Below are 25327 nucleotides of genomic sequence, written 5' to 3'. Positions count from 1 at the left end.
CTGTACAGACACCGCCAGGCGAGGTACAGGGTACACATGGGTTTAGGGAGCCTGTGTCCCCCTGGGGCGGGTGCCCCTGGCCATATATGCTCCCCTGAGGGACATGACCCCTAGCAGTGTGTCCCCCCAAAAAAAGATTTTCCCTCCTGCCTTTAGGGACACCCTGGAAATACATTTCCCCTCCCAGGGGGATGTGACCCTTTGAGGGAATGTATCCTCCAGTTAGGGGTCCCCAATGGACACGCTCCCCTGGCCATGTGTATCCCCTGGAGAGATGTATCCCCCGGCTGTGTCCCCCCAAAGGCATGCCCCTCCTGACTACGTGTGTCCCCAAGAGGGCTGTGTCCCCTCATTGCACATGACCCTGGTCATACTTGTCCCCTGACCACGCATGTCGTGGCTGCACCCCCTGACCACCAGTGCCACCTGCCTGTGCATGACCCTGGTCATTTGTGTCCCCCAGCCCTGTCTGTTCCCACAGGGCCACATCCTGCAGCCAGTGCTGTGCCATTGTGCCGGGTTGTTTGTGCCAGGACAGGCTGGCATTCCTGGAAATCGGCTGTGGGGAGGTGATAATCCCCTGCTGGGACCAGACCATGTGCGTGGGGTCCCGATAAGCAGCAGCCTCCAGCTATCAGGGACCCTGCCCTGCCACACAAGGTATCCCTGGACCCACTGCCACCTCTGGGTGACAGGAGGAGGGGCAGCATTGCCCACACTCCCCCTGGCCTGGGCAGACCCTGGCAAGAGGGGGTACAGGGTCAAGCCCTGGTCTGAGCCTGTCCCAGGGCACGAGGTTGTGGGGACTTGGGAGCTGCAAGGGACCATCCCATTCTGGTTTTGGTCCCTGCTGTGACCCAGAGCCTGTAGTGTTCCCCAAACTGTGGCACAGGCACTCCAGGATGTAGAGCAGTGACATAGGCAAAGCGTCCCTGAGTCCCTCAAGCCCTGCCAGCTCCAGGTGAGTCCCACGGGATTATCCCCATGGGATTGCCTGAGAGCCCTGGTGCCTGCTCGGTGTTCAAGGGCAGCCCTGCCCTGTGACCTTGTACCCCACAGAGTTAGAGGGGGCCTGAGTGTCCCCCAGCCTGGTACCACAGAGCCGGTGTGGGGACCCCCCAGGTGTCACAGGAGACCCCCGTGTGCCACAGCCCTCCCAGCAGCAATGCTGCCCCAGGGCAGCGTGTCTGACTCCAGATAAGGAGGCCTTGGGAGCTGCAGAGCTGTCCCCACCCTGTCTATCTGCAGGGCCACCCTGCAGGACACATAGGACAGGGCCTGTTGTCCTGCCCTGTGTTTGGGGGGACATGGAGGGTCTGGAGGGCACAAAGAAACTGTTTTCCCCACTGAGGGCAGTGTAGCAAAGCCCCCCATGCCAGCCCCGTGCTGGCTGTCACTGGTCCTGCTGGCAGGGTGACCCCGAGCAGGACAGGTACCCCCAGAGCCGCCCTGCTGTCCCCCAGCGCAGGGAAGGGTGCGTGGGGCTGGGACAGGACTCCGGTGGCAGGGCGGGGGGACACGAGCTGCTGCCACAGCCTGGCTGCTGGGACAGAGCACCTTCAGCCCGGCTCCAGAGCCCAGGGTGCCACTCTTTGGGGTGCCCATGCAGTGGCCAGCCCCTGGGGTAACACGGGCCGTGCAGTGGAGCTCACCCGGTGCCTCCTGGCTCCACACTCATCCCCGTGGGGCTCTACCCCCACGGAGGGCTGCGACACAGAGCCCGTGGGGACACGGTGACCGTGGGGAAGCCACCAGCTCCCAGGAGCTTTCCAGGAGCAGCGTGAGCCGGGGTCTCACCTCCACGCACCCCTTGTTCCCCCATCCCAGCGGGAACACTCCGGGGCCAGCAGCCCCCAGCCAGCCCAGGCCACGGCTGGCAACGCACCCGGGGGTGCTGGGGCGGGACGGACGGGCGTGACAGACGAAACAGAGCCCAGGCAGGAGGTGACAAGGGTTTATTATCTCTCAGCAGCGGGGTGGCGGGCGCAGGCACATGCAGATAGGGCCCGGCCCGGCCCGGCACGCCTGCCCGCCGCCCACGGGCCAGCGCAGGCCGGGGACCGATAACGCCGCTGGGAGGGCACGGGGGGGCCCCGCAGCAGCCGCGCCCCCCCAGCCGTGGGTCACTCCTGGCAAAGGACAGCACCGGGAGGGACCTGCCCCCGCCCTATGGCACGGGGTGGGGGCACTGAGCTGTGGGCGCAGGACCCCCAAATGCCACCAGCCCCCCAGCAATGCCAGGCTGACTTCACACAGGGTCTGGCTGTGCCAGCCACATGGAGCACAGGCATCGAGACAGGCAGGGAAGGGGCAAGGGCCAGCACAAGGCTCTGTGGCACTGTGGGGAGGACGGGCACACACAGGGGACAACCTCTTTCACATTGTCACAAGACAGCAAAGCCACTGGCCATAAGAGGCAGGGGGAGGGAGGGAGGCAGAGGCAGCTGTACAGGCTGTGCTGGAGGAGCCTGTCCCCACCTCAGTGTCCTGCTGGTCCCCCAACCCACCTCTGACCACCATTCTGCTTGAGTTGTGGGGTCAGGAAGTGCCACAGCATCTGGGGACACTGCCCTCTCAGGGGATGGGTGGCTTTGGCACAGCGCTCCTTTTTGGTATTTCTGGTGGTGGGACCTCACCAGGGCTGAGCTGGGCTCCCTCTGCCCTGTGGAGAGCTCCCTGCTCCAGATCCTATGAGGAAAATTTCCCAAGGGGAGCCAGCATGGGAGAGGGTAGCACCCACTGCTAGTGCTGGATTGTCACCCTCCTGGGGGGTTGGCTGCCACCCACCCAGCCTGGGCAGGGCTGCTGGCACTGTGGGGGCCCTGGGGGTGAGACACAGGGAGAGCCAGCCACAGGGACAGCTGTGGGCAGAGGCAGGGCTGGGACAGTGCCCAGGAGAGTCACTGAGAGAGGGCAAGGAGACCAGGGGAGGGGGTCCTGGTTCTTTTCCTAAAGCTCCACATCCCAAGCCTCTGCTCCCAGCTCCAGGTGTTCACCCCAGGGCAGAGAACAGCAAGGCACTGGGACTGCAACGCCAGAGAAGCTGCCAGTCATAACCGGGGATGGGATTGGCCTGAGACAACACAAGGTTAATTAGAAAATAAATCCTCTCCCAGCCTTGGAATAAAAAGAGCAGCAGACAGGACATGCATCTTTCTGGCCCTACAAAATAAGGCACCAGTTACAAATGAAACTCGGATTGTCTTTGATATAAAAGGAATTCCCATGTGTCGAAGGCAGTTGATGTTTGAGTGCATAACAGGGAGTGATCTTCACTAGCTTTGGGTTGGCCAACCTCATTCCTTGGCCTCGGTGGCTTTCTGGAACAGGGGAAGCTGCAGGAGGGGAAGAGAGAAGCTGTTAGGGCTGCAGGAAGGGAAGGCAGGGAGCTGCCTGCACTCTGCAGTGGACAGGGTTGGGGAAACAGAGGTTCTCTGGGAGACTGAAAGCTTCCAGGCAGGTCCCCGTGCCCTAGGAGCAGCTGGCATTGCCAGCTGCCAGCGCCCAGCTCACCTTTGTGAGATCTACACCAGTGATGGCACGCACGGAGGCGGGGACCTCAGCCAGGAGACGGTTCACATCGGACATGGTGCTGCCTTTCTCTCCGCTGAGAATAACGATCTCATTCACTTTGGAGAGGGGAGCAGACACTTGGGCAGCGATCTGGGGAAGCAGGGATGAGCAGAGAGTCAAGGAACTGCTCAGCAGGTCACTAGCAAAGGTCCCTACAGGGCCTTGCTGTGCCCCCAGGAGACCTGGCCCAGTGTGGGAACTCCCCTGGTCCACCTGAAGCAGGGGAAAGCTGCTTCCTCCTCACCTCGGGCAGTGCATCCAGCACTAGAGCCAGCTGGGCAGCTTCTCCATACTTCTGGAGCGCTTGTGCTTTCAGCTTCAACCCCTCAGCCTCTGCCATCCCGACGGCCTCGATCACAAAAGCCTCAGCCTCTCCAATCTTGCGGATCTTTTCCGCCTCCGCCTGAGCAAGGAGGATTTGCTTCACCCTGGAAAGGGAAACACAGCCCTGCAGCAACCTGGATCCCTCAGAGAGCCCAGGAGCAGGGGCTCAGGGCAGCACTGTGCTCCCACCTCCCCAGCCCAGGGCAGGGGCTCACTCACTTCTCGCCCTCGGCGATCTGCTGGATGCGATAGGCTTCGGCCTCGGCCGGCTGCTTCACGGTGGCCATCAGCTCCTTCTCCATCCGGACCACCTCCTTCTGTTCCACCTCGATCTGCTTCTTGCGCTCCACCACCTCGATTTCGATCTCCTCCTGGCGGATCTTCTGCTGCTCCCGGGCGCTCTGGAGCTCGTAGGCCAGCTGGGCTTCTGCAGTCTGCACACGGGGAAGAGGAGAAGAGGGGTCTGGGCCACAAACTCCTGTATGCAGATACAAGGACTCCAAAACCAGACACGACTCCTGCTACTGAACCTCTTCCCAGGGGTGACATCCCAATCCTCAGTGCTGCTCTTCCCACAGCACTTGAGCCCAACCAGCTCCAGGTTCAACCCTCCCCACCCTTTCCTCTCCTCCAAGTCCCACCGAATATCTGCAAACAGGAGAGGCATCTGCTGCAAGGAGCTCACAGTGACACACAGACCTGGGTTCTCCACCTCTAGTTCTCCTAACAGATGCAGGAGGAGGAAGCTGACAAGTCCCAGAGCCACCAATACCATCACAGACCCTCCAGGAAACAGCAGTGGGCTGTGGGATGCTGTCACCTTAATGTTGACCTCCTCAGTGAAGGCAGCTTTCTGCAACTCAAAAGCCCGTTTGGAATCTGCTATTTTGGTATCTGCCATGAACTTGACATCCAGCATTTCTCTCTTGCACTCTGCCTCCTGCAGAGAGGGAACAGAGAGCAGAGCTTCAGAGTGTGCAGTTGGAGCAGAAGAGGCTGCTCCAGGGAAGCCCGGCACATCTCTGGACTCACCCGAATGCCAGCATCCCGCTCGGCTTCTGCCACTCCAATGTCTGCATCCCTTTGGACAGCTGCAATCTGAGTCTTCCCCAGGGAGCTCAGGTAATCCACTTTATCATAGACATCCTGGGGAGGGGAGATAAGTCATAAGCACTTCAAACAAGTGACTCCATCTTGCTCCCTTCCTATTGAAGCTCAGTGCGGTCAACCCGGGGTCAGAACACGCCATGTCAACTGCTCCAAACAAACAGGGGAGGGCAGGGAGAAAAAGGCCATCCCGACATCTTCCCTCACTCCCAGGGGGCTGGGTTATCAGCCAGCTCTCTCCACGAGCCTGTTTACAGAGGCAGCTACCCAGCTGCTCTTGGCCCAGCTGCCTGGATACAGGACATGCTGCGGCGGCTGTCATGGAAACTCCCGGAGGGCTGGGACAGGCTGTCAGCAGGGGAGTCAGGGCCAGGCTCTCTCCTGCTGCTCCCACAGCTCTGCCCAGAGTGCAGCGCCCAACATCTGGGCGTACCTTGATGGTGAAACTCAGGATCTCGATCCCCATGCGACCCACGTCGGGAGCTGCCACCTCCCGCACCAGCTTGGCAAACTGGTCCCTGTCCTGGTAGATCTGCTCCACTGTCAGGGTACCTGCAGAGTGGAGGAAGGTGAAGCACTTTATTTGGAACAGGTAACACGCAATGACGTGGGTCTAAGCTCAGCAACATCCTCGTTGTCCCTAATTCAGGCCTGGGCATAAGGGCATAATCCTCTGCCCCTGCAGTGGCACCAACATCTCAGTCTCACAAGTGCAACCACCACCCACACGTGCTACCTGTGGCCCTTGGGGACTCAGACATCTCTTGCTGCAGGCACTGAAAACTTATTTATCACAACGCCCAGCCACACAGAGGGAGCTGCTGGAAGGGAGATGCCACCTCTGCAGGCAGCAGAGGAAGGTCCCGTGTGGCTGCGTGGTGACAGCGATACTGCTGGGACCAGCCAGCTGAGAAGGGACAAAGCCACTCGAGATGCCTCCAGGGGATGAGCCCCTCCATACCCAGGATGGAGCGCAGGTGTCCCTCCAGTGTCTGCAGGACCACGTTCTTCACATCCTGCACGTTCTTCCCCAAGAACTGCTCACAGGCCACAGCCAGGAGCTCCTTCTCGGTCATTATCTTCACCTAGAGACAGGAGACAGAACCAAAGGGACTGAAGGTGCCTGTCCAGGAGGTGCAGGCACCCAACAGCAGCAGCAGCAGCAGCAGCAGCAGAAGCAGCAGTACCACCACCAGGCTGCCAGGCCCCCATGCTACTGATGCTCCAAGGGACAGCACTGAGCTGTCACCAGACTGAGCCAGGCCACTGGACCAGCCAGCGAGGCCCTGCTCTGTGTGCTGCTGTCCAAACCCCTACAGCAGCTCAGCATGGAGGTGCTCCCTGCAGCCATCTGTCCCACAGCAGTGGGGACAGAGCCCGGCCCTACCAGTCCCAACTCACAGAAATCCTACAAAAAGCCCTGAAATACCAGTTCAGCCATTGCACCAACACCAGAGTCAGAAGAAAGCTGGCTGTTACCATCCCTGGCCAAAAGCCATTTTGTTACCTTTCTCTTCCTCCTCTTTCACTAGAATTAATTTTTTTCTGACCAAGGAAAGGCAGAAAACAAGAAAGAGTCTGACAAACCCAAGGAGCAGCTTGGGAACAGGGGCTCTATTCAGTGTTCCCTGGAAGGAGAGATGAGACAGTAAGACCACAGCACACTGGTTTGTCCTGCCTGTAGCTGGGAGCTGCCAGACTCCAACGTGTCATGGTCAGAACTTGGCTGTTCTGCTCCATACTGTCAGTCTGGTGATGATCCCCAGAAGTGGGACACAGCCACTCCAGCAATATTTTCACCTCCCACAGCCAGAGCCAGGTGTAAAAGCACCCCCATTCCAGCCAAGCCAGGGTCTTAGGATGGTCCTGCTGGTCACAGGGCTGCTTTTTAAAGGCAAAGTGAATTACAAATCCCCGTGGAGTGTGTTAGGCAGTGGAGATCTGTGCTCTACAGCACCCAGCTATGAGGAGCTGCAACCCACCAAGATGTCAGCTCCTGGTGGCCCTGCCCAGTCTGAGGGCTCAGGCAAAGGCTGGGCACAGGGACATTCTGTGCCTGGCAGCACCAGAGAAGGAGCAGGTCCATAGCAGCCACGCAGCTTTCTGGATCCTACAGCACCCTCTCATGGACACAGCTGTGCTGGGCAGCGCCTCCTGTCCCACAAGGAGCTGGTGGCACCCGGAGTCCTGCCCCAAGGGCATTGGCTGGACCTGCCTCAGAGACTTCCAAAGCCACAGATGTTGCACAAGGACCCTCTGAGGGTCCCAGCACACACTACTGAGGGACTCACAGCCTACAGACCTCATCCCGATACCTTCTAGAGCACTTCCAGCTGCAAAAGCAACACAACTCTTTCTTGAGATCCATCCAAAATGATCCCTCTGGAGCCAAACTGCAGCACCTGGCCCCAGCCCTGCCAGGGAGCAGGACAACTGGGACTGACTGTCATCTTCTAAAGGGACAGGAGGTGGACTGTGTTAGACACAGTGAGCTGGCCAAAACTCACCTGCCACAACCCTGCCCCTTGTAATGTGAAGAAAGGCCAACTCAGGCTGAGCCTATTTCCTACTGCTGCTTCCCAGACTGGTTCTCCCAGTCAAAAATGTCAAACAACCTCAGGCAAGTGTGGCAATCCTCTTCCTCATTGTCCCCAAAGCCTCTCGGGATCCTTTTGGGGCCAGTTCCACAGTGGCTTCTTGTCCCTACACCCCAGGCCAGCAGTGTCCTCTTCCCACACAAGGGGGAGTTGGGAGAGCTGCTCTGGAGCTGCACCCAGGAGCGTGAGCCCTGCACAAGGCCCTGCCACAGCGAACGGGAGGTTTTTGCAAGTATTAAAAGCAATTAGACTCAGCAGCAACATTTATGGTGAGCATCTGCCAGCAATTCCACCTCTCCAAACAATCCCCACCCTCGGGAGCTGTGGGGAGGACAGAGCACAGGGCAGGATGTTCATTAGGAGAATCCCTGCGGTGCTTAGGAGCAAGGAATGATTCAGCCTCTGGATAAAGCCAGCCAGCCTCCACTGGTGAGCCCTGGACAGCCCATGGGAGCCTGGCCCTGCACGGAATACAGATCCCAACCTCCAAAGCAAAGGCTGCACAAAAGAAACCAGAGTTGAGCAATTCGTGCTCAGTGTGTTCTGCAGGTTTCAGGCAGGGCACTGCGACACTCAGTGCTTCTCAAATGTCACTCTCATCAGAGGGAGAGCCTTCGGCTGGCAGGGAATCAGAGAGCCTCCATCCAGCAATCCTGTGTGCAGAATCGATGCCGCCGCACCCTGCTCTGGCCAGCTGCACTCGCAGTGAGGGGTGAGCACAAAGAATCCAATTAGCTGGAAGCTCAGGAAAATGGTACAGAAGGATACAGAGCCCAGCATGGCCCAAGGCAGCAGCATCCCAGCACATCCCAGCACCCAGCCAACGCAGGGAGGAGACTACTGGTGAGCACTCATTAAATCCCTCCTCAAGAAAAAGAACAGCATCCTTGTGCACATTAAGAATTTCTATCATTACAGCAAACACTTTAAAAGCTCTTTCTCCAGGAATAAGTTGTTTGCTTTTTTCCCTTTCTTTTTTTTTGCTCAAGCCCTTGAAAGAAAAATCTTTGTCTCAAAAGTACTTCTGCAAAGTTAAGGTAACTTCTGCCATGCACATCCCCAACAGCCTTGAGGCTGCTTTCTGCGTGGCAATTCCTTGGATCCCAGCTTTAAAATTAACTGTCAGTGGAAAAAATGAACAGTGAGAGGAGAGAGTAACACGAATGAGATGAACTGGGGTCTGCATTTTTAAATCAAGGCACCTGGTGATCCAGCCCTCTGCTACCAGACCATTTTGCAGGCAATGGAGGGATTTCCCAAAACTAGGACAAAAGAGAATGCTGGCTTCAGAGAAACACCAAATACAGAAGGAAAAGCCTACAGATTTAGGAAAAGAGTGTGAAGGGAGACATGGGTGCACACATTTTGCCAACCATGCAAAGACCACTGGGGTTTTGTGACGCCTTAGCAGCTAAATGGATATAAAGAACTGGAAAAGAACTGAAAGACGGATATAAAGTACTGAAAAATTGAAACCAAGGGTGCTGGCTCCATGAGGGATTTTGGTCACATCACTGCATCACTCAGCAGCTCCCCTTGGCTCCAGAGCTCCCCACAGGAAATGTGGCAGCCACTTATCCTGTGACAACTCACCTGGACATGCCTTGGACACACAGCGACCACAGCCCTGTGTGCACTGAGAGCCGCTCTTGGTTTGTACATCCAGAATGAGCTGTCAGGAACAATTTTCAATCACAGCATCCAGCTGCCTAATTGAGGAACCCAATTCCCTCAAAAACTAACATTTCCCTCCCAGCATCCTCCCCAGGGCAGGACTTGGCCCTAAGGACAGCCTGTACCAGGACAGCAGACCTCAGACTCCAAGAAGTGCAGGGTTTTGGTGTGCTGCCACAAGCAGCAAAAGCAGGTTCTTACATTTGAAGAAAGCTGGAGAGAATCAAAATTCAATTCCAGCCAAAAAATTTACACGCCAGTTTTAGCGCCTGGAGGGACTAAGTTCTTTTTTTTTTAAGCTTTAACTCACCGTGAAGAAGTACAAGGTCCATGTGCTAACAATAACAATCCAAAGGAATATAAAGCTCGATACCATCTCAGGAGGTTATGGGTCAGTCCTGTGGGGTCACACACAGCTCCAAGGCCACCACAGAACATCAGCATTCCACAAACACAGCAAGTCACCCCCACACACCTCATTTGCCACGTGGACAAATGAGACACCAGAAAAAATTATTTTAGGGAGAGGAGGAGAGGTCACAACTCCCTTCACCAATGGAACATACTGGAGTGTGTTTGTACCAACAAGGACAGCGTGGTTTGGTACACGGATTTATTTCATAGTTGGCTTCTCTCCCTGGACAACAGCCACCTCTTAAGGGGGAAAACCAGATGTAAGTTAGAGACATGCATTCCTGAAATGATGTTTTGGAGTTACTGTACCTGTGCCACACCTGTGACAGTTATAGCTACCCCCTCCGCCGTCTCTACGTCCTCACACCTGGGCTGTAACGTCATTATCTCTAGGGAAATCCTGCCAAAAAACGTAAAATATTTGCACGTTTCCAGGTTACACACACACAGCTCTTCCCTTTGCATCTCCTGCCCCAAGCTACCTGCCGCACTCATCACAGGTAATGCAAGACAGGCACAGAATGCAGCCAAGGGACCACATCTGTGACTGGAGACAGACTGGGCACTGCGGCCAAGAAATAGATTTTCAGATAATGCTTAAAGGCAATTTATCAGCAAAGGCTGGAATCCAGACTGGAAACGATCCTGTGACCCTTTCCCTCCTGCTGGGTTAGTGAGGGGCCAGAAGCTGCAGTTTTGGGACCACAAAGGGCCCTCTGTCAGAGGCTCATTGTGCCATGCTGCCCAATGCTGTGGCAGCACAGGATGGTGTCACTGGTTCAGAAGCACAGCACAGAACTGGGATGCTCCCACCCACCTCACATGAGCACTGGTGCTTGGCAGAACCTGGCACTGATGCTGAAGAAGCAGCCCTGGGTTAGCCCTACACAGACCTACCCCCTGACCTGGTTCACCTCTCTCTCTATTTTTCCAGTGTCCCGTGACCCAAAGGCAGATGGAAATGAGTCTCCAGCTCTTTATGGCCACGCCTGTAGAGTATCAGGCACCCAGGAACAGATCTTGCAGCTCCAGAGCTTTCTCAGTCACCCCAGGTGGGCCTGAGGTACTTTGGTCAGTCCCAGCAATCTGCAGGTCATAATTTCGTAAGACAAGGGACAGAACCTTGGCTGTGGCAGGTTCTGTTCCAGGAAGCCAAGCCTGGCTCCCACGTCAGCCATAATGAGCCGGAAAGGCGTCGGGAGTCAGGACAGGGAGCCATGGGGCAGAGAGTTTGTGTCAGTGAACATTAGGTCAAACATCTGAACCATGAAGGGGCTGCCCTGGGCTGCTGCGTGCACGTTGAGTTGCTCCAGAATTGGCTGGAAGTGCTGAAACCTATCCCTGCAAATTCATGCCTGCCTTGGCCACTGTCCTAATTAAACTGGCATGCAAACTGGGAGCTGATAAAACACATCCCACTGTCCAGGACATGCACAGGCATTTTTTGCCATGTGTTCACGGCTTTAATCAGATACTGCAGGATTTCAGCCTTCTGAAGGCCTAATCTAGACTTGGAATTTAATTCCCAAACTGTGCTGCTTCTTAGTTCTGTTCACAGGGATGTTTGGTCATTAATGGTTCATAATGTCAGTCCTGTGTGCTGCAACTCATCCAAGGTCTCTGTGCTGTACTTTCAGAGGTGACAACATCCAAAATGGGCGGTGTCTCCATATGGAGGAAGAAGGGCTGAGTGGGAATCCATAGCCAACACTGCAGAGCCAGGCACAGCTGCAGTTTTGAAATGACACAAAGCCTGCCTTCCCACCTGTCCCAAATCCTGTACAGAATCCAACCTGGCTTGCCTGTGCCTCCACACAAAAGCAGATGCCCTTCTGCTCTCCCCCATGCCCACAATGGAGACCATGCTGGCAAGGAAAGGGTTACAGCAGGAGCAAACATTAGGTACAGAAATGCTGAATTTGGAATTTGCCAGGGATGTACCTGTCTGCATTATCTGTTAACTGTGGAGTGCCACAGGGCAAGTGCTGGAGAAGGAGAAGGGGAAGGAGAGGAGGGTATGGAGATTTCAGCTGTCCCATTAGAAAATCATTAGTTTTTGTTATCCTGCTGCTGCTGCTGCTGCTGCTCAAAACAGAGGGATAAACAGTTAGACAGGGTGTTAGGAAGCTGGTGGATTATTACCTGTGCAACCCCTGTTACGTACAGTGGGACCCCCTCCGACGTCTCAACATTCTCGCAGCGACAGAGGATGGTCAAAACCTCCAAAGACACTCTGAGCAGGGAGGAGTAAGGGTAGGACAGCAAATACACAAAGCAGTTACCAGAGAGTAAGACACTCGTTGCAAAGGACAGACGAGACTTTGAGGTTTCAGCTTTTCCCTGTTCAGTTTGCCTTTTTCCCACTGCCTGCTCCCAGGGCTCCATAATCAGCTCCCCTGGTCGCTGGGGGGGAGGGTTTGCAGCATACAGCAGCTTCTTTTAATGAGGATAGATAGGCTGGGGGCTCATGCCCACCCTGCACATAAAACTGAACCATCTACGCCATCCTGGTGTCAGCTGGAATCCCCTGTTGACACCAGGAAAAATTCCTTTTGGTAATAATTTAGATGCTTCTGTGTCAATATTTAAGAGAGGCCAGAAAAATGAAAACGCCAGGGACCTGGCTACCCACCCCTGGCTAAGGCATTGAGGAGAGAAGTTGCTTCCAAGTGTTGTCCTGAGAAGCTGAATTAACACCATTTGGCTCCCCCAGAGGCATATTAGACCACGCTGTCTCTCTCACTGCTTTTATTTCTGACCCCTAAACAGGGACAGCATTTTTTCCCCTTGTTTTTCCCCAGTGCTCAAGGTTGGAGCAGGGTAAGTGCCCAGCACCCTGCCAGCTCTAACTGTTCCTTTTGTTCCCAGGTTAATGCTACCTGGCGGGATGCCGCTGACAGCAACACAATTGCTCCTGTCTCTCTTGCTTGCAGCACTGGAAGTTCCAGAAAAAATGTCCTAATTTCAGAGAAGGAAATCTGTCTCACTCTTCATGTTAATGCAGTGGGCTCCATCTGGGGCACAGCTTATGGCATTTGAGAAAGGAGAATTAAGCCCCACATCCCACGGCATGAACTGTTTGAATGGTATGGATTTTAAAGTAGATTTGTTTGGATGCTGGAATTCCTGTCAAGAGCCCCATTTGCTAAATAATGCACAGACCTCTATCATGTAACAGCTCATTCCTGGCAATCCAGTTCTTGGCCCTGGATTCAGCCTATCCTTAACTTAAAAAACCAGCCTCCCAAATGTATCTGATCTCCTGTACTGGGCAGGTCAAGGTCCTGCACCGTTCTCTGCACTTCTCACAAAAGAAGAGAAGGAAGAACCATTTGTTCAATTAACAGTTCTCCCAACAAGATGTCTTACAAAAACCTGGGAATGAAGCTTGTCTGGATCAAACACAGCCCTTAAACACTAAACCCACAAGCTGGGCTTTTCCTTCCCCTCCCACCTTCCATCACGTGCAGAGTGAGGGCAGCCACATGCTCACTTTGTCTGCTGGTGGCAACACAGGTACAGGGAAAAGAGGTTGGAAGAGGCTGTAAGGGTTAACTACAACCTCTGGCCATCATTCAGTGTAAAACCCAAAAGTCACGTCTTTATCCTTTTCCCTGTTACTTTTTTACACAGACGGAGGAAATCTGCACCAGTGAGCATGAGGGATGTATTGGGAGGGAGCATTCCTACAGATCCTAGAGACAAAGAGCCGTATTAACAGGACAGCAGCACTACCACAGCATGTCAGCTCAGAGCCCAGACTGTAAGCAGCAGCAAGCAAAATCTACAGCTGAGGAAAGGGAGAGCAAGGAAATCCCGTGGTTTTAAATCGGAACAGTCTGCTCCCAAGGTGAGAGCAGTCAGCAGTCTTTACAAAGAGAGACTTGAGGAGCAGAGGGCAGCACTGGTGCACTGCAGGTCACAAACTGGTTTGTTACTGGCTAAGGGGTTGGGCCTTACTGGGCAGGACTTGGCTCCTCTTGTGGACATAGAGGCCATTTGAAAAGTACTTCAGCTGAAAGCATGTGATTTCTTTTTTTGTGTGTCTTTTGCACTGTGGCATCCAGCTGTCCCCATGCCAACAGCCAGCAAAGAACTCCTGATGCTCACCCCTGGTTTCATATGCAGTGCCTGGTCCAGTGTTCCTAAAGACACTGCTGACAGCCCCACTGGGATGATTTTGCCAAATTCCTACTCCAAAAGCCCACAAACAACAGGGGTCTCCTTACCTTTGGGTGTCAGTAATGCACCACCATGCCCAGGCCCAGCCTCCATACACATATTGCTTCTCATCAGAGCCACAGCAGCCACCTGCAGCACAGCAGAGAGCACAGAGACATCAGGATCACACACATGCACGTGCTCTTGGACAGGGAATAACTTACAAGCAGAGAAGTTCATGCTCTTCCTCCTCTCCATGGGCTTCACACAGCAGTTTTCCCAAGGCAACTTTTTTTGGAATTGTCTTATAAAGTTGGAAAATAGTATTTGTATAATTCACTATGACCAACAGTAACACACAGAAAGTGACTGTATCTCAAATCAGGGCTTTATTTTAGTTTTGTTAAGCACTTTTAGCAGCCAGAATCAATGTAAGTATCTTCAACTGTGATGTTAACTGTTAGGGAAAGCCATGTAACAAACCCACCTCCTTTCCTTCACACCACCCTTAAATTCCCAGAGGAGCTCTCAAGTCAGCATTGGAGGAGGGAAGAACCCTTGAGCTCCCAAAAAATACCTCCTAGTTCTGGCTTGTGTAAGTAGCACAGTGTCTGATGCTTTGATGGCCCATCTCAGAATTGCATGTGCCCAAGATTCAGGCAGCCTCCAGAACTCCTCTGACACATTTAAGATTTGATCCCAGTGAAGCCAGAAGATGCTGTCTGGATTTTTGTATCTTTGATTTAAGGAACAAGACACCTGCTGCCTTTCAAGAGAGCACCCTGCCAGTGATCAGCCCCGGGTTTTCATGGCTGGGAAGGGAGGAGCTCTGCAGCTCCCCAGCTCAGACCAGGGCTGGGAGCTGCTGACTCTCAGGCAGATCGAGCCAGAATTACCTCTCTTGTCTGCTCTCCATAATCACTCTTACTACAGCAGTGCCTGAGGCCCTCAGCAAGATGAGTGCTGTACAAACAGAGCAACAGACAGTTCCAGCCCTGCGGGATGGATCTCTACAGGCAAGACAGAGCCGGCGCACAGGAAGAGCAGGAACGCGGAACACAGCGTGGCTGTGGGAGCTTTGGGTTGTGGGAGGGGAAAGGGAGAAGGATGAAGCCAGCAGCCAGCAGGCCTTTCAAGCGAAATGACCATTATTGTTTCCTGCAAGAGATCAAAATGAAGAAGAAGAAGCAGCACACATCCAGGCCAGTATGCCTGCAGGGCTCTCCGACCCCGCAGGAGGGGACTCTGTCCTCCCTGTCCTCCTCCTCTTCCTCCCAGTCCCGCAGCATTTAGCTATCTTCTGCCTGCTCCCAAACACTGGCCACATACTGCCTGCTTTGCTGGCTTCCATGCAATGGTTGACAAACCAGCAGATGAGCCCCATCTACAATTCTTCACCCTTGCACTTCAGTAAGAATTAAACACAAACGGGAAAAGGCTTTACACACTTTTTCAGATCTCCTGTGCTGCACAGCCTAGAGCTCAGAGCCAGCCTTTGGCTTCTTCCCATAGCTGGAAGGCTATTTCAGCCAGGCAAGCGTTACAGAAGCTGATGATACAACATCCTGCAGTAACCACAATGCCTTTAACATTTCTTGGAGGGCGTCAGCCTGGTTAGCTCAGCCTCTCAGCCAGGCCCTTGTTTTCCAAGAACAGGAAGGGAGGTGTTCCTGGCACTCGGGAGAAGCAGCACCACATGGAAAGGTATTTTATTTCACAGGGTCTATGTGGTCTTTACCAAACCTCTGTTAATTGTTTCTTAATAATATCCTGAGAAAGCTCTGCACCCTAAACCCACCATTGTTACAGGAAAGTGCCTCTCCACACAGATGTTCCTCTTCTTCTGTAGGAAATGCACAAAAATACCTTATTTAGTATCACACCCAAAACGAGCTCTACATTTGCTTCCTGATGCTACACAACGCAGCTGCAGGGCACGGTCTACTGAGCTAGATTATATGTCAAAAACTGTTCAAAGCCTAAAAAACCAGGGAAAACGAACACATTAAGGAGGAGTGGGATGCCAGCCAGTTGCTTTCACGCACGCTGGACGTCTGAGCGCAGCAGAGCTCCGTCCTGGTAAGGCTGAGGAGCTGAGGGCTCATTTTCCATGGCAGTCCTGCCGTCTCTTTCTCAATTCTCAGGCAGCAAGTGAAAAAGGAACCAACAAAGCGAAATCTTTGCAAGGCTGAAGAATAAACCCTCTTGCACAATGAGATTTGGCAGAGAAATTGCCTTTTCCAGCTATAATACGCCCACTGTTCCAGCAGACTGGGTCTCACAGTTGCTTGGCCATCACTTCCACAAACATCCACCGTGCCTCTTCCGGGGCAGTGTGCGGGGCCACAAATGGAGGATTCATAGCCAGGGAGCTGCCAGCCAGCTTGGCCTCTTCCCAGTAAAGGGGTCCCATGTTCAAGCAAGAATTCCCAGAGCCAGGGGAAAGTACGTTGTCTGTTTGTTTGGGGTGTTTTATTATGAAATAAGATTAATCGCTTGGGAGTTGGTAGATAAAAGGAGCTCTCAGCAGATGGAGGAAGCGAGCAAGGAAGAACGTGAGCCTCAACAGTTTTGGGGACACAGGGCTCAAAACATCAAAGCTGGGATGATCTGAACAAGCTCTGTGTTGTTTGCTCTCCCAGGTAACTCAGGCACTGAGTTACCTCTGTGGCAGGAAGTGGTGAGCGTTCCAAAATCAGGTCATGGTAAACAGGCTGCTGAGTGCGGGCAGACCAGGAAAAAGTTGGTAATTGAAAACAGTTACTGGCAGAAGATAATGCAGAGATAGAGGAATGCAAAAGCATACATAAAGAAAATCACATCCTAAAGCAGGGCCCAGACTAAAGTCAGTGTCTGGTTCTTAGGCCCTGCTGTGCATATAAATTAGGCTTTGTTCACATGCAGGAATGGTACAAGGTTAACAAAAATTAATTTTAAAAGATGCAGGGTTCTGAGTTGAATCCATAAAAGCTTCTGATGGTCACTGCAGCAGATGAAAGCAGACTGCACTGGCTATCTTATTCTGGATGTCATCTACATGAAAATGACTTAATGAGTAACAATGCTACAGACTGAGTTTAAAAATACATTTAGTAACTCATCTTGTAAACAGTAACTCAGAGAAGAGAAACAACAATGAAGCTACACAACAAAATCAGAGATACTACCCCAGAATTCCTTTTGGAAACCAAAAGTAAAGGCCTGAGACTATTGTCCACCTGCTCCTAACAGGCTTTCCAAAGAGTAGTTTGCAAGTTCTGGAGATTTAACAAGCACATGACAAGGGAAACCTTGAGCCCCACCACCTGTAAAAAGGTGAAGAAGCATCTCCTGAGAAGGAAAGATCCCAAATGAGCTGCGTAAGAGCCCTTTTGAGCACTCATGACTTGAGACCAGATGCAATGCTGCACTCTCAGCAACCCCTGAGCATCACAAGCAGTGAGAAACCAACCATGGGGAAAGATTTTTGGCTTGCCAAAATGACAAACCTAAATCTGCAGGAGCACTCAGTTAAACCTGGCAGATGACCATCAGTGGCACTGCAAGTTTCCTGCACAGCTTGCTTGGTATGAGAGGTGGGACACCCCAACCACAACCCTGGGGAACAGTTTGAACTGAATGAACTGTATGAACACAGGGCAAAACCTCACATGAGACCCAGCTGAAGCTGCCTGCTCCTTCCCACAAACTCCTGTCTCTTTTGAGGCTGAAGAACTGGAATTGCACCACCAGCTTTAGGGTTCAGGTGGCTCTTGCTGCTCACCACGTCTTTCCATGGGACATGGCCTGGACCTTCCCGTTCCATTTTCATGCAATAGACTGTTCTCATCTAAGTGTAACTTCTACATTCCTCCTTCCTGAACTGCATCAGATTTTGTTCAGCCCATTGGGTCAGTCTCCAGAGTTTGTTTTGATCCTGATCCAGCTCTTCAAAGCTCTCGAATCCATTCCCAGCTCAGTCTGCAAATTCAATAAGCACATTCTTGATTCCATTATTCAAGCCAAAACAAGGAACTTACTTGATAAATTCTTTCAGCTGAACAGTGAGCTACTGTCAAGTTCCTTGGCAATGGTTTTCCAGGCAGTTTCATATTTATTTCATAATATCTGAGAAACCAGTTCCTCCTTGCACTGTGGACTGTAGGTCTCTTGCAGGAAGGGCTTCAAGAGCCTCAAGAAATTCTTATTTAAGGCCTTCAACTTAGAAAAGTAACATGAAAACAGCACAGTCTCAAAGACATGAACAGTTCTTGAGGAGTAAAAGGGATGCAGTAAGAAGATGGAAGAGCCTAGAGCAGCCCTGGAAGGGTTACATACACCTGACTGCTGGCATACAGCAGGAAATTCCCCCACAAAAGTAGAATTAGCTGCCAGCTCTTCTTTTACTTTGACAGACATCAAGAAGCCTCAAAGGGTGTTGCACTAAAGTAAAATTTGAGAAACTGGGCTGAAGCATATTTCTCAAGCTGACTTCTGCTCACCTGAGAGGGAATCAGATTAGCTGGACGTGGCAAATACCTCTACTTGTGCTCTTCAAGGTGTTACAAGCAATATATTTGTTTCAGTAGCCTCCTAGGAAATAAACTTGGGTTGGATGGGTTGCAAACCCCTGGTTTTTTTCCTCCTTTCACTCCCTAATGCAGGAACAGGGAGGGCTGTGCTCACTTTCCCCCTTCATGTATGTCCAGGTGTTCCCCTCAGAGCTCCTCTGCTGCAGCCTTTGCCACCCAGAAGGAAAATGCTTCAGCTGTAGAGATTTGGGCAATGCTGTTTGGTAACTGTTAGATGAACACGGTCACTATAAATACATACTTCCTTATTATGACACTCTGTGGAAATATTACAGCACTGTATTTCAAAATCAGCAGATCGACCCTTAGCCACAAAAGCTGCATTTAACCAGATTGTAACCCAAACCCAGGATTTCACAGCCTATTTGGTTCCCTGGTGGGAACATTCAGATATCAGGGTGAACAGGTACTTTGTGCATTTGCCTGAAAACCTGACCAGCACCAGTTTTGCTCAGAGCAGGCTCACTGCTCCTGCCAAAGCCTCCTCAGACCTTGTGCCAAGGGAGTCTCCCAGAAAAGTCAGACTCACAATGTGGGGAGACTCAAGGCTCTGTGGGGCATTCCTACAAATCCTGGGCTCCACGATTCACCAATGGATCAATCAGCAGTGCAGTTTCTTAGAAGGAGATCGATGTTGCTCAGCAGGGGAAGGATGGCAGCGCCAATGGAGTGCTGAGCCGTGCCTGGGAAGCAGCTTCCCAAATAAGGCTACAAAGCTCCATGATCCCAAAGCACAGCTGGCTGCTCCTTGAGCACTGGAGGAACTCGAGTGTCTCACAAGAAAGTGAAAAGAAGGAACAACCCTCCTCAGAAAAACCCATGTGCCAGGGGAAGCCCGGGACTAAAGGCCAAGGGGCACAGGCTGAATAAAGAAAGTAAAGAAAACCCTCCCAAAAAGTGAAGTCTTTCAAATAACTACCACATGACAATTCAACACTGCAAGCCAAAGGCCTGCCTCTAATAATATTTGGTTTATTTAAATTAAATTAACTAAAATGTATTTAATATTATTTTGGCTTATTAGTAATTATTATTGGTTTCTCATTCCCTTCCCCTCTCTCCCCAAATCCAACTTAGTATCACACAAATTAATGCTGGCCCACAAGGTCCTTCCTGCTCTTCCCCGGAGGAACATGGCTCAAGTTCCTGGAATTTCAACGGCTTGTAGCTACACCCTCTCACTAATGCCCTGGCAGCCGCTCTGCACATGGGCACAGAGGAGCTGCAGGGCCCTGCAGAGCTCCCAGTTGGTGCCCTCAGGATTCAGCAAGTATCTGCAGACTATGCTGGGGAGCAGCTGAGAAAAACCAGTCTGGTGGCAGCTCCAAACCCCATCCCAACTGGCAGAACCCGGCGTGATCTCTGCTCCCTTCCCAAAACGCAGCTGCACTTAGAGGAGTGTCCTGGGCTCGCTGCTCCGGGCTGTGGAAAAGCACCAAGCCTGGAACTGCAAGCAGATGCCACAAATTCCTGCTGGCTCATCCTGGAAGCTGCGTTTTGTAAACTCCAGAGCTGAACAGAAGCAAACCCAAGCTTTGAGACTAAAGGGCATCCTGGCACACCTGGAGCACAGCTTCCCAATCTTCCCGTGAATGTGGCATTTCACTGAGCAGTGCCAATTTTGACAGGGGGCTCTTTGGAGGGAAGCACAGCATCAGCTCTGGATCCCACTGGGAACTGCAGACCAGGAAAACTGCAAGGAATACTGCTGCTCTGGGCAGCTGCTGGGTGCAGCTTGTAACTCCTCAGAAGCCATCACCAGAGTGGGCATACTTGTTGCCAGAACTGCAGCCTGCTCCTGGCATCTCCTTAGGAATTCCTGTAAGAGGTCTGTCATCCAAGAGAGATGAACTGATAACAGATCAGCCACAGCTTGATGGAGGCTTTGGCTCCAAAACCACAATAACATAGCTCCAAGCGTGGCAGAGCTGTGACTGAGGCACAGCCCTGACATTCACGTGCATTTTCTACCGGGTGCTCACTACCTTGCAGTTGGCCTCAGTCTGCCAGAGAGTGAAGCTCCCAGCCCTCACATCACCTAACAATAATGAATTCATCTAACAATAATTAATTAATAATAATCCTGTCCGCACAAAGCCTGGTCCATGCCACAGTGCAGCCTGGAGCTTCAGCAGCATTGAAGCAGCTACAGGGTAAATCAGACATGGGGGATTTCACTGCTGGCTTGTTTAACCCCACTCTCAGTCACCTCAGTCAGTTGCTGGTGACATTCCACATGTCCAATGGGCATCACCTGCATCCAGTGCCAGCACCACTGAGAGTCCAGGCGATGTGCTGGTGAGGAAGCAGCAGCAGGATGTGATGGATGAAGACGGGCACTGCAGGGATAAACCTGCAGCGCTCTGCTCCAGGGGGATGCTCACACCCAGCTCCCCTTCCCTGGGAAATCCAACCTGTCCCGGGGAACAGGACAGCTTCCTGGCAATCCAAGCCTAAGCCTGTAAACGGGGGCCCAGAGCTTTGCTGGTGCCACTGCCTGATATCACCCGAAATCAGCAGCATCGGAGGTGCTGCTGCTGACACCGGACCCCACCCCAGAGCCCCGGGGTTCATGCAGGGACCCCACCCCGGAGCCTCAGTTCCATTGCAGCATCTCCCATCTCCCTGTCTATTCCCAAATCACTCGGGGCCCTCCCAGGACAGGGACCCCTAGAATCCCTCGGAGTGTCCTCACAGCCAGGACTCCCCCCCAGTTCCTCCCTCCTTGCACACCCCATCACAGAGACACCCCCAACTCCCACAGGTTCTCTCCATGACAGTGTCCCCCCGATAGGGACCCCTCAAACCCCTGAGAGTCCCCTCACAGCCAGGACCCTCCGATTTCCCCCTCCCATGAGGCTCCATCCCAGAGACATCCCCCTCCTCGCAATTCCCTCAGGGCCCCCAGTGATCGAGACCCCTCAAATGCCTGAGAGGAAACTCCAAACCCCGCCTCTTAGCACATCCCATTAGAGACCCGCCCCAATCCCTCACGGTCCCCCCATAATAGAGACCCCTCAAACTCCTGACACTCCCCCACAGCCAAGACCCCCAACTTCCTCAGGGTCCCCTCCGTGTCACCCCACAGCCCCTCTGTCCCGACCGTACCTGACACCACCAGCGCCTCATTGGGCCCCACCGTGTGGCAGTTCCCCATGGCGGCCCCGCCGCCGCCCGCCCCCACAACCCCCCGCGCCTCGCACGGCGGGGGCGCGGCCCGCGGGCGCCGCCATCTTGGGGAGGTCGGTGCCACACCCCGGGGGCGGGGCCGGGGCCGTGGGCGCCGCCATGTTGGGCGCCGCGTGCGCGGGTAACATGGGGGTGCGCGCATGCGCGGTGTGCGCGGGTGTGCAAGGGAGGGACGCGTGAGTGTGCAAGGGATGTGTGTGACACTGCATGGGTGTGCAAGGCAGGGGGTGTATGACAGCATGGCAGGGTGTGTGTGACACTGCATGGGTGTGCAAGGGATGTGTGTGTGACACTGCATGGGTGTGCAAGGCAGGGGGTGTATGACAGCATGGCAGGGTGTGTGTGACACTGCATGGGTGTGCAAGGGATGTGTGTGTGACACTGCATGGGTGTGCAAGGCAGGGGGTGTATGACAGCATGGCAGGGTGTGTGTGACACTGCATGGGTGTGCAAGGGATGTGTGTGTGACACTGCATGGGTGTGCAAGGCAGGGGGTGTATGACAGCATGGCAGGGTGTGTGTGACACTGCATGGGTGTGCAAGGGGTGTGTGTGTGACACTGCATGGGTGTGCAAGGGATGTGTGTGACACTGCATGGCAGGGTGTGTGTGACACTGCATGGGTGTGCAAGGCAGGGTGTGTGTGACACTGCATGGCAGGGTGTGTGTGACACTGCATGAGTGTGCAAGGGATGTGTGTGTGACACTGCATGGGTGTGCAAGGCAGGGTGTGTGTGACACTGCATGGCAGGGTGTGTGTGACACTGCATGGGTGTGCAAGGCAGGGTGCGTGTCCTGCAGTGTGTGTGCAGGCCTGGGCGTGCTGCTCTGCGCACCCACACACATCCCCTTGCACACTCACTCACTGTCACCCCCCAGCTCTGCTGCACGTGCAGGGCACGGTGTGTGTCCATGTTCAAGGGCTGGCGCCCCTCGCACACTCCTCTTCCACACCCACACAGGACCCCCTGGGCTCCCTCATCACCACCATCCCCTTTATTGTGCCGTGGGAGCAGCAGGGCCCTCCCAATGTCCCTCCTGATGTCCCTCCCGCTGTCCCCCTGCCACCCCCAGCCCCACCAGCCGCTCGCTGCCCTCCCAGAGTGCCCGTGCCAGGCGGTCATCACGGCCTGCCGGCCATGGCAGCCGGGGGCCACAGTCAGTGAAGTAGCGGCCACTGAGGGGCTCGAGGCCCTCCTGCGTGGCGCAGTCCAGCACCACCTGTGCCCCCTCGGACGGGTCCAGGAACAGCAGCCAGGCCAGCGGCAGCAGCAGCGGCTTCAGCCACAGCGGCGCGTGCCGGAACAGAGAAGTGTTGACGAACCCTGTGGGAGATTGGCACATATGGAGCGTCCCCCATGGACTGTCCCCCATGGAGTGTCCCCCTGTGTGCCCCAGTGGATGGGCACCTAAGGGAGATGGCCAAGGTGGCCTTGGCATGGGCAGCACGGCTGTGATTGTCCCCAGGCACTGCCACGCTTGTCCTGGCCGTGCAAGGCCGGGGAGGGGGTGTGTGGGTGTGCCCCATGTGAGGACACGTGCAAAGGGAGATGCCATGCAAAGGGACACATATGAGAAGGGACACACTGTATAAAGGGATATGTTGTGCAAAGGGACACTGTAAAAGGAACACACTGTATAAAGGAGCACAGTGCAAGGTGACAAGGTGCAAAGGGACATGCCAAGATAAGGGACACACCATGAAAGGAGACACTGTGCACAGGGACACACGCAAAGGGCCGCACAACACAACAGGAAGATGCTCCCCGTGCAGGAATTCCCTGTGATACAGCAGCAAAGCACAAGGCCACCCCCACAGAGGGACACAACGGGACACAGAGGTGTGCAGATCACAGACAGACACCAAAGGCGAGCTGGGTCCTACCTGGGTGCACGGCGTAGCAGGTGACCTGTGTGCCCTGCTCACGCGTGGCCAGCTCACGGGCGTGCAGCACGTTGGCCAATTTGCTGTCACAGTAGTCCTGGAAGGTGGAGAACAGCCCCGAGGGCGGCCGGCCCAGGGATTCAGGGTGCAGGCGGCCGGCGCAGTGAGCGCTGGAGGCCACGATGACCACCCGGCTGGGAGCGCAGCTCCGCAGCCGCTCCAGCAGCAGCTGGGTCAGCAGGAAATGGCCCAGGTGGTTCACCTGGAAGGGGAGGCTGAAGCCATCCTCTGTCGTGCCCCCGATGCTCACCCCTGTGGAATGAGGAGGCAGTGGCAGCTCATGGTGGTGTCCTGGGGGTGCAGAGGGGATCTGGAGTCCCAGCACTCACCTGCGTTGTTGATGAGGAGGTGCAGGTGGGGCTCCTGCCGCAGGAAGGTGCTGGCAAAGGCTCTCACCGAGCACAGGCTGGCCAGGTCCAGATGCATGAACAGCACCTCGTTGTTCCCTGTCTCCTGTGGGCACAGCAGGGCCTGGGGCAGGGCCAGGGGGACAGCCCGGGGGGGGGGGTGCTCTGCCCTGGGTGGGGGCTGGAGACAGCCAGGGGCAGGGGGATGTTCTGGGAACCGGATCTGGCCCAAGGGCTGCAATGTGCTGGGACCCCCAGCATGGGAAGCTGCAGCCATTCCCGGGGTACAGTGTGCCCCTCTCTTGGAGTATCTTGGGGTGCCTGGTGATGCCCTGTGGGGGTGTCTGAGGGGTTGTTCCCGGGGTACACCATGGGGGTCTCCTGGGAGTGCCTGGGGGTTTCCTGGATGTACCCATGGAGGTGTTTTGGGGTTTACTCATGTGATGCTCAGAGATGTCCTGTTGGGTGTCTTGGATGGTGTCCTGGGGGTGCCCAGGGGTATCCCAGGACTGTCCTGGAGCTGCCCATTGGGTGCTGGGCTGCATGTGTGTGCCACGGGGGTATCCTGGGAGTGTCCTGGAGTTGCTCATGGGGTGCCAGGGCTGCCCTGAGGGTGCCCTAGGGATGTTTGGGAATGTCCCGTGGGTAGGAATGCCGGGGGTTCCCCGGAGGTGCCGGTGTCGGCGCTCACCCTGCGGATGCGGCTGGCGGCGGCCTCTCCCCGCCGGGCGCTGCGGGTCGCCAGGATAACGCGGGCCCCGCACCGGGCGAGCTCCAGCGCCGTGGCCGCGCCGATGCCGCTGCTTCCCCCTGCGGAGCGGAGCGCGGGGCTGAGCGGGGCCAAGGGCCGCACCGGGGCCCGCCGCGGGTCCCTGCCGGTCGCTGCCGGCGCTCACCGGTGACGATGGCGGTGCGGCCGCGCAGCTCGGGGCGGGCGCGGGGCCGCGGGGCGCTGCGCAGCCCGTGCCGGAGCAGCGTGTACAGTGCCAGCAGCAGCCCCGTGCCCAGCAGCACCCACCCCATCCCGTCGTCGTCGCCGTTCCGGGCAGCTCCGGCCCGGCCCGGGCCCGCCCCGCAGCGCTGGGGCCGCCCCGCCCCGCTCCCGCATCCCCGCCCCGCCGGGACGGAGCCACGGGCGGACGGGGCAAAGTCCGCGCGGCTCCAGGCGACCGGAGAGGTGGAGTCGTGGCCCCGGTGGAAGCAGAGACAGACAGAGGGTGAGTGCGGGCCAGCGCTGCCCCCCTGAAAAATACGCCGGGAGACCGGTCCTGCCCCGGGGGGTGGGAGATCACAGAATCTGGGGGTGGTTCCGGTGGGAAGGGACCATCGGAGGTCATCTAGTCCAGCCCCCCTGCTCGAGCAGCGTTCCCTGGAGCACTGAGAGCTGTGCCTGGATGACTGAGTATCTCCAGGGATAGGCAATCCG

General features: G+C 54.9%; 1 protein-coding gene across 8 annotated transcripts; it reads right to left on the bottom strand.

The window, feature by feature from the left end:
* Nucleotides 1-1940: 1940 nt before the first annotated feature.
* Nucleotides 1941-25174, bottom strand: FLOT2 (flotillin 2). 8 transcript variants are annotated; one of them, XM_048324261.1, is made up of 15 exons: nucleotides 24798-24944; nucleotides 24593-24711; nucleotides 23884-24007; nucleotides 23757-23806; nucleotides 23495-23591; nucleotides 13919-14000; nucleotides 9999-10089; nucleotides 5966-6089; nucleotides 5438-5556; nucleotides 4930-5043; nucleotides 4718-4837; nucleotides 4117-4331; nucleotides 3818-4001; nucleotides 3514-3663; nucleotides 1941-3335 (listed from the first exon to the last, which is right to left on the bottom strand). In XM_048324261.1, the coding sequence occupies exons 1-15, from the start codon at nucleotides 24922-24924 to the stop codon at nucleotides 3297-3299; spliced, it is 1755 nt and encodes a 584-aa protein (XP_048180218.1). In that variant the 5' UTR covers nucleotides 24925-24944; the 3' UTR covers nucleotides 1941-3296. The 8 variants fall into 8 exon arrangements, with proteins under 8 accessions (XP_048180218.1, XP_048180215.1, XP_048180214.1 ...); XM_048324258.1 differs by lacking the exon at nucleotides 9999-10089 and adding an exon at nucleotides 11832-11922 and having other exon boundaries at nucleotides 23495-23806; nucleotides 24798-25174; XM_048324257.1 differs by having other exon boundaries at nucleotides 23495-23806; nucleotides 24798-25174.
* Between the last annotated feature and the right edge of the window lie 153 nt (nucleotides 25175-25327).

Source organism: Corvus hawaiiensis, chromosome 20 (assembly GCF_020740725.1).
Source record: "Corvus hawaiiensis isolate bCorHaw1 chromosome 20, bCorHaw1.pri.cur, whole genome shotgun sequence".
NCBI classification, from domain to species: domain Eukaryota; kingdom Metazoa; phylum Chordata; class Aves; order Passeriformes; family Corvidae; genus Corvus; species Corvus hawaiiensis.
This window is presented reverse-complemented; position numbering and strand designations above follow the sequence as displayed.

Coding starts and splice junctions, on each gene's coding strand:
- FLOT2 (XM_048324258.1), bottom strand. CDS start 24,924: ATGGGGTGGGTGCTGCTGGGCACGGGGCTGCTGCTGGCACTGTACACG. Junction 23,807..23,883: donor CCTCCTCATCAACAACGCAG/GTGAGTGCTGGG, acceptor CTCATTCCACAG/GGGTGAGCATCGGGGGCACG. Junction 5,044..5,437: donor TCCTGAGTTTCACCATCAAG/GTACGCCCAGAT, acceptor TCCCCTCCCCAG/GATGTCTATGATAAAGTGGA.